The sequence below is a fragment of the Borostomias antarcticus genome, assembly GCF_949987555.1.
Source record: "Borostomias antarcticus genome assembly, chromosome: 12".
Classification (NCBI taxonomy): domain Eukaryota; kingdom Metazoa; phylum Chordata; class Actinopteri; order Stomiiformes; family Stomiidae; genus Borostomias; species Borostomias antarcticus.
This window is the reverse complement of record NC_140245.1, coordinates 26,714,225-26,721,724: the sequence shown is the minus strand read 5'-3', so window position 1 is coordinate 26,721,724 and position 7,500 is coordinate 26,714,225. Positions and strand designations below refer to the sequence as shown.

At 43.3% G+C, this 7,500-nt stretch overlaps 1 protein-coding gene across 2 annotated transcripts in view; it reads left to right on the top strand.

Annotated features, from left to right (window-relative positions):
* Positions 1-6,262, top strand: part of rbms1a (RNA binding motif, single stranded interacting protein 1a) — a 12,149-nt gene extending 5,887 nt beyond the window's left edge. Inside the window, exons 5-14 of one of the 2 annotated variants that reach the window (XM_084447469.1) lie at positions 976-1,133; positions 1,652-1,731; positions 1,874-1,986; positions 3,203-3,252; positions 3,524-3,611; positions 3,807-3,857; positions 4,702-4,803; positions 4,972-5,040; positions 5,578-5,653; positions 5,949-6,262. In XM_084447469.1, coding sequence (XP_084303595.1) covers positions 976-1,133; positions 1,652-1,731; positions 1,874-1,986; positions 3,203-3,252; positions 3,524-3,611; positions 3,807-3,857; positions 4,702-4,803; positions 4,972-5,040; positions 5,578-5,646 — 780 coding nt within the window. In that variant the 3' untranslated portion in view covers positions 5,647-5,653; positions 5,949-6,262. Of the gene's footprint in view, positions 1-975; positions 1,134-1,651; positions 1,732-1,873; positions 1,987-3,202; positions 3,253-3,523; positions 3,612-3,806; positions 3,858-4,701; positions 4,804-4,971; positions 5,041-5,577; positions 5,654-5,944 lie in introns of both variants that reach the window. The other variant, XM_084447468.1, reaches the window with a different exon arrangement.
* Positions 6,263-7,500: the final 1,238 nt, after the last annotated feature.

The following is a 7,500-nucleotide window of genomic DNA, read 5'->3' as shown; positions in this document are numbered from 1 at the left end:
GTAGCAGGACGGGAGTGCGAGTGATTTAGTCCCTGCATCCTCTGCTTGTTTGTGTGTTTCTGGCGCAGGCCCTGGTGCAGTGGTGTGGTGGAGGGTATACGGAGGTATACGGAGTAAACCCGCCTTCTTACCCACGGAGCTGCAGTACACCCGCTTCTTTAAACGCCACTAATGTAAACACCTCACCCCCCCGCTGCGCCCACTCTGTCTGTACGCAGACGGCCCCTTCCTGTGTGCAGTACTGTGTCAATTTGTCTTGTGTTGTCTCATTAAAGTCTAGTGTGTTTAGTGTTGTCTGTCGCTATGATGATTGAACTGCCATCATCATGTGATATATTTATATGTGTGTGTGCATAAACGTGGTTGTTGATGGGATGTGTGGTGTGGTGTGTATGGTGATAAGTGTATATTTCATAAATAAAGTTCATATCTATCTTTCTATCTATCTATCTATCTATCTATCTATCTATCTATCTATCTATCTATCTATCTATCTATCTATCTATCTATCTATCTATCTATCTATCTATCTATCTCTATCTATCTATCTATCTATCTATCTAGGCTATCTATCTATCTAGCTATCTATCTATCTATGTTGTGTTCATGTGAAGTGATGTATAGATATGGCAACAAATATTCTGTAAAGGAAAAAGGAAATTGGTAACACTTTATATTAAAGTCCTCTTATTAAGCATGAGTTAATTAAGTCCTTATAAGATGTTTATTAACATGAATATAAGTTAATAAGACATTTATAAGTGTTAATAAGGCATTTATAGGTGTTCATATAATTAGAAATATGTTTATTGTTAGATTATAAGACATTTATAAGAAACTTGTTAACAGTTAATAAACTGCTTACCTTAATATAAAGTGTTACCAGGAGCCCTAATCTAGTGTTATGCAGCCATGCTGTTGTAAGTGGTCTGGATCATGACTGTGGACTGAGACGCCTCTCTGTGACCCGAGCAGCAGCAGGAGCAGGATCTGACCAACCTGTACATGTCCAACCTGCCGCTGTGCATGGACGAGCAGGAGCTGGAGACCATGCTCCGGCCCTTCGGACAGGTGGTCTCCACGCGGGTGCTCCGGGACTACAGCGGCAGCAGCCGAGGGGTGGGCTTCGCCAGGTGAGCCGGCGTTCCAGGTCTACTACGACCCCTCCCCCGGCCACTTAAAGGGATAGTTCGCTCTGAAATGTCAGAACTCAGGCCAATTCGCCTTATTCACCTCTGCTGCCATATTTGTCAGTCTGACGTAATTAGGGGTGCGGATGCGGAAATACATGGGAGTGAATGCAGCTGACGGCTAACTATGGCTCATTCACCTCCATGTATTTCCAAACGCGAAAACTACGGCAGTGAAAACCAATCAGAGTCTGGTAATGATGAGTTTGTAACCCCGATAGTGTATCCAGTCTGTTATTTTGACTATTTCGGTTCTTGAAGTGGTGTTTTTACAGTGAACTTTTAACATTGAAGTCAACGGGCACTTCCGCATCCGCACCCCAGACTGACCAATATGGCTGCCAGGTGAATAAGGCGAATTTGTTTCCTTTCCTGGAAAGCTGCCTGTAAGCAGGGGTGAACTACAATTCGTGCTTTCAATTCCATCTCTTGATTGTCACCGCCTGCCCCCCTCATCACAGGATGGAATCCACTGACAAGTGCAACGCCGTGATTTCTCACTTCAACGGGAAATTCATCAAGACGGCGCCGGGAACCATGCGTAATATACCTGCTCATCTTTTAAACGTTGTTATTACCGAACATTACGGCCATTATCCTTCGGCTGGGTTGGAGGATGATGATGATGAGGATGATGATGATGAGGATGATGATGATGACGGTGATTGTTCCTACTTCTCCAGCCCCCTCCGAGCCTCTGCTGGTTAAGTTTGCCGACGGCCAGAGGAAGAGGAGCGGTCACAGCCCCTTCGTCCCCAACGGCCGGACATGGACGAGGGACGGGGACCTCCGCCTGGTGAGCGTGGTATCCCCTATGGTATCCCCTATGGTATCCCCTATGGTATCCCCGTGTAAATATCCCTCGGAATGAAAAAGCAAGATGGACTTCAACAAATGGTTTTACCAGTGGTGAAAGTGCTAAACAGAAAAATTAAAGCAATACATAGCGTTTTCTCCGGTTTTCTCTGAACTGCGCCCCCACAGGCTCTGCGAGTAAGTGCACTGTCGTACTGTCGTAACGTTATCAGATTGTCTTTTTCTGGCTTCCTCCGTGATGTTTTGCTTCGGTTTTCTGACCTCCGCCATGATATCATTGAGCTAATAAAACGCATGATATCCATAGACGCCGGAATAGTTAACTACTACTGTGTTGTTTAAGCACAACGTTGCGCATGCGCACTTTGACTGAATGCTGCGTCCCGGGGGCGCGAGTTTTAAAAGGTAATAAATTTTAATGTATTATCTTTCTGAGTAGACTGGATGATTCAGCTTACTTTTAGTAAATCTAATTGGAGAATTATCACCAGACTTGTTTGTAAAGGTCCAAATATCGCGATGTATTGCTTTAAAATGTAGGTTACCAAAAAAACATGGCACAGTAGCACACGCTCAGTTTCCAGTCAGAGGACAAAAATACTAAAATTCCAAGTATTTATTGGCTCTTATCAAGTATTGTAGGAACATACTGACCCTTTTCGACATAGAGCCTTCTTCAGAGCGCTTGAACATTCAGTTTCTGTTCAGCATTTTATACAAGGGGGTCATTAGTTCACAGCTGCGAGATGGACCCAATTATTTAGGGACCAATCACTCGTCCTCTCTTATCTCACGGGTCTAGCTACAAATCTAGGACCAATCACCATATGGAGTATCACAGTTTGTGTTCATCCGTGCCAGGACTATACACTATGAACTGTAGCAATGACCTAGATTAAACAGTCTTCATTTAAAAAGCATTTGAAGCTGTAGTCATCATTCAGTCCATTTGGCGTCATAGTATTGAGTGTGTTTATCCAGTACATTTCTCTTTGGGCCAGTTTTGGGTCAGTTATCCCCTCCTCTTGTGCTTTGTGTTTTGTCATCCATGTATGATGTGGTCTTTATATGTGGTTTATAACTATCTATGTGAATATAATGGTCCAATAAAGAAGTGAGTACTGATTTGAGAATGGCTGTGTGTACTTCACCAGTGTTAAATGTATAACCATGGGTTCTGTGTCTGCCCACACCAGGCTGGGATGACCCTGACCTATGACCCCTCATCAGCAGCTATGCAGAATGGGTATGCTACTAACCAATAAGACTGTATATATATACTTCCATCTTATCCAGAGGGATCACTACATACTACCGGATACTTTAAGTGAGCTTTAGCGCTTTTTGAAAGTTAGAGCTAACTTAAAATTTGAATCTTATACATCCCTATTATTGCTGAATTTTTATACTAAATACACCAACAGTGTTTAGAGAGACTCAAAGGACAAAGGCATGTTGAGTGTCCAGTTCACCCGATGGTTAACCCCTGGTTTGTGTTTTGGCCTCCTTCCTGTTAGGTTTTACCACTCCCCCTACACCCTGGCCAATAGGATGATGGCCCAGACTGCCATGACCCCTTACATGTCTCCTGTCTCCTCCTACCAGGTACAGTAGTCCACTCCTCCCATGACCAAATAAAAACACATTCCTGGTTTTGGTTTTCTTAATATGCTTAGCTGATTTTACACAAATGACATCTGCTGCAGGGTTTAACTGTTGATCATATATATATACAATTCCTCTCTTATTTTCTTGTTTCTCTTTCTCCTCCTCTCTCTCTCACCCCGTGTTGTATTCCAGGTTCAGAATCATTCCTGGATGCCTCACCAGCCTTACATTATGCAACACCCGGTAAGAGAAAAGCAATGTTGTCTGGCTCCACTCCTCATCGCCATGTACGGCAAGAGTTACCACAGTTAAAACACACAGGACGCTAGAAAAACACAGTATGCTACTTTAATCAGCCGTCTTTGCTGACTCCGTAGAATAAACAAGCCCTGAGACTGTGTGCGGGGTGAGGAAGGAACTCGGTTCTAGAAACCAACGCTCATTTTTCCATGGGTAAAACTCATCAACTGTTTGCATCTTGTGGGATTTCCAAAGAAACCTCATTCTACGAAGTTGAGTTTTCTTTCTATTGTTCCTTTTTGCGGTGTTGTGGAAGAGAGACAAAAGAATGTCTCTTTTCCCTGTAGTTGAGCTCAAAGTGGCCTGGGCCTCGCTGGCCTCGCTGGCCCCTGGCTCCCAACACGCAGCCAACAGGAAATGCCTGGAGCAGACACGGTCTCATGACTGAGGCCGTTAGCATCTCCTGCTAACAGATGGTTTCCAGTAGAACAAGTGTCTGTGTTGTATCCCCACCCCCAACCCCCCCTTCTTGGAAATGGTACATTCCCCCAAGGCGTTCTGCTTTAGAGAGAAACCCCAATGCCGAATGTAGCGTGGCCCTGTGTGAGCGAGGAGAAACACGGAAAGAAACTCCTCCCACTGCGGCCGAGGATTAAATGTTTGTTGCAGAAGTTTTATTAATTGTGAATAAGTCATTATCAACTGTCGAGTCCTATCCAGAAAGAAAGCCTTAATCGTTGAAAAGACAGTTGGTGTTGCTTGGCATGATCATTTCTGATGTTTGATCATTGGTTTGACTGTTAGCCTGTAGTCTTCTCATCATAGTGTTCCCCTCTCTGTTGGATAGGCAGCAGTGATGTCGCCCTCTGTGGATCACTCCATGTCACTGCAGCCCACAGCCATGCTGACACAGCAGATGGGACACCTCTCAATGGGCGGCAGCGGGGCGGTGAGCGGGATTCTGGGAAATTTTTGTGACACTGTATTTAATAATCTTGAAATACGCCTACTACTGTATTTCATATGTATGGAGAAGAGATGAGGCATGTTTTACCCAATGAGCAATGAGAATATGCAGATGACGGGGCCTTAAATCATTTTTCCCTCCATATTTCAGTACATTTCTGCCAATACTGCTGTTCAAGGAGCCTACATCCCTCAGTACCAACACATGCAGACGACAGCGGTAAGGAAATGGTTTTGTCTTTCAAACGGCACCATCTTCAATTAGACCAGGACACTAATGCCGGGTTCACACTACAGGATATTTAAAATCCTAACCGATTTCAAAATCGCATTACATCACGCACATAAGGAGAATCTTAAGATATTCTTCTTGCGCATCTCATAAGAGCACACACAGCAAGATTTGAAAATAACGGCTCATCACACACTACAGGATCTTATCCCGAGGGAGCAACGAACCACTGGTCTCGCTTGTAAAGTCGGGACCTAATAATCTTAAATATCAAACATGTTTGATATTATCGGGGCCGCTCCGATGGGTCTGCGAGCCGATCAGGAGGTATAAGATTGGATCTGTAAACTCCTCACATTACAAGATCATCTGGGCCGATCATCGGCCCCGACCAACGTTCCAGACCAGATTTCTCCTCCGATTGTTGGGAGGGGTGAATCGGGGATAAATCGGCCCAAAAATCCTGTAGTCTGAGCCCGGCAAAAGGGTGGCGTTCACCATACTGACACACATTTTGTTCTTCAGGACAATGGAACACAGCAGCAGGTGGATTCATCCAATAACTCCTCCCCCTACAGTCAACAAAGCAAGTAATAGAAAGGTATACTAAAAATTATTATAACTCACAAAACTATGAGTAGTCTTGCTCTGAACATAATTTGAGTGTCGATTCAGGGATTTTATAGTGAAAAAATTGAAGGATATTACATTTTGATTGATTGATTGATATGATTTATTAGTGTCTTACACCGCAAAGGATGCCCAGCCCACATAGGCTTACAAGACACAAAATTATATAACATTTAACTATTACAAGATGAATGTAGTTGTACTCATTCTCAGTCATATTGGTAGAATGAATCATTTCTGTTGTGTGTTGTTTTTGATTTAGTCAGATAACCTCATTTGGCCACTCTGGATGCTACGGGCAATGACCGATGATGAGCAGTTGCGGCCTCTTCTGATTGGACCAGACCCCAGAACTCTTTGGACAGCTTCAACCAAACGTCTGTGTGACGGAATTATACGTCTATGGAGGAAACTGACGAACATGTAAATGGACTTAACCAATTACTATCCCCTTAAGAAAGAGACAGGAATATTATTTTTATTTTGATAACGAAAGACATTTATTTTCTACCAAGGATTCTCAAGTGGATGCATTGGGACACCCACAGTGTGATGTGATATTAAAAATGCATGATATTGATTTTTTTTCATAAAGGCTTAAGTGATTTTATAGGTAGTTTATTAGTGAGATATATGAAAACAATGTTGCTTGCAGAGTGTATATTAGGTGAGGTGTTACTGGTCCATTCTGGTCTTTCAGGTTCCTTTGAAGTAGGCCTGTTGGCAGTAGTTAAATCAGAGGATAGTGGAAAATACACGTGATCAATACTGACATTTTTCCAAATGGATGATAGGTTGGAAAATGTGCCTTCTTTTACGTCACATTAGTCATTCAGCAACTTATTTCATAAAAAAATACTGATTTTGAGACCTAGGGCTGGTATCTTTTTTATTAGTCACACTTCATCTCTGTTCCATTGGTGGACCGTTAGGATGTAGGCATCCGATGAGTGCTACGCTAACACATCCTCCACACACATCCTCCTGGCCACACAAGACGACATGATAACTAACACATCCTCCACACACATCCTCCTGGCCACACTAACACATCCTCCTGGCCACACACGTCCTCCTGGCCACACAAGACGACATGATATCAAACACCCACAGATATAAACACAAGCTTGAAATCAATGAGGTTACGCCATGGCAACCCCAGATAGCAAGTGGATCTGGGCCATATCCAGGCCAGATCTGGCCCTTGTGGCTTAGTTACGGCCCAGTTATGGCCCAGAATCATTACACATCCGCTTGCTATCTGGGACTTCTTTATGTTGTTGTTGTTGTTGTTCTAGTTTTCTTCATTCTGTGAGGTAATATTGACCAAAAGCTTTACTCATATATGAAATTACAATTTGTTTTAAATTTCTAAAATATTACTAGCTGTCTTTTAAAAGCGGTTTGCTCTGGCGGTCAGTTGACCGGATATCTACCTCATAGTTGTGTGTGGGTTGGTATGGCAGGGTGAGCAGGTCCAGCTGCCCCAGCAGAGAGGATGGGAGCAGAGCTCAGGAGCTGGTCCACTCTCACTCCTTCATCTCTTCTGAGTTCTCTCTCCTCCCCTGTCCTCCTCCATCGCTCCTTCTTCCTTCTCTTCTGACTGTTTTTGGTATCTTTTTTTTTTTTTTTTTACAGGTTGAGTATAAAGTGTGTTCTCTGATTGGTCCATAGATGGTCCAAACAAACCAAGAGCCTAGTTTCATTCCAATAATGGATAAATCACTTGCAATAATAGAGGGATACAAACTTCACAACAACATACAGTAGATGTGATATCAGGCTTAATGTAACCCCTAGTTGCTTGTTGTTGGTAAA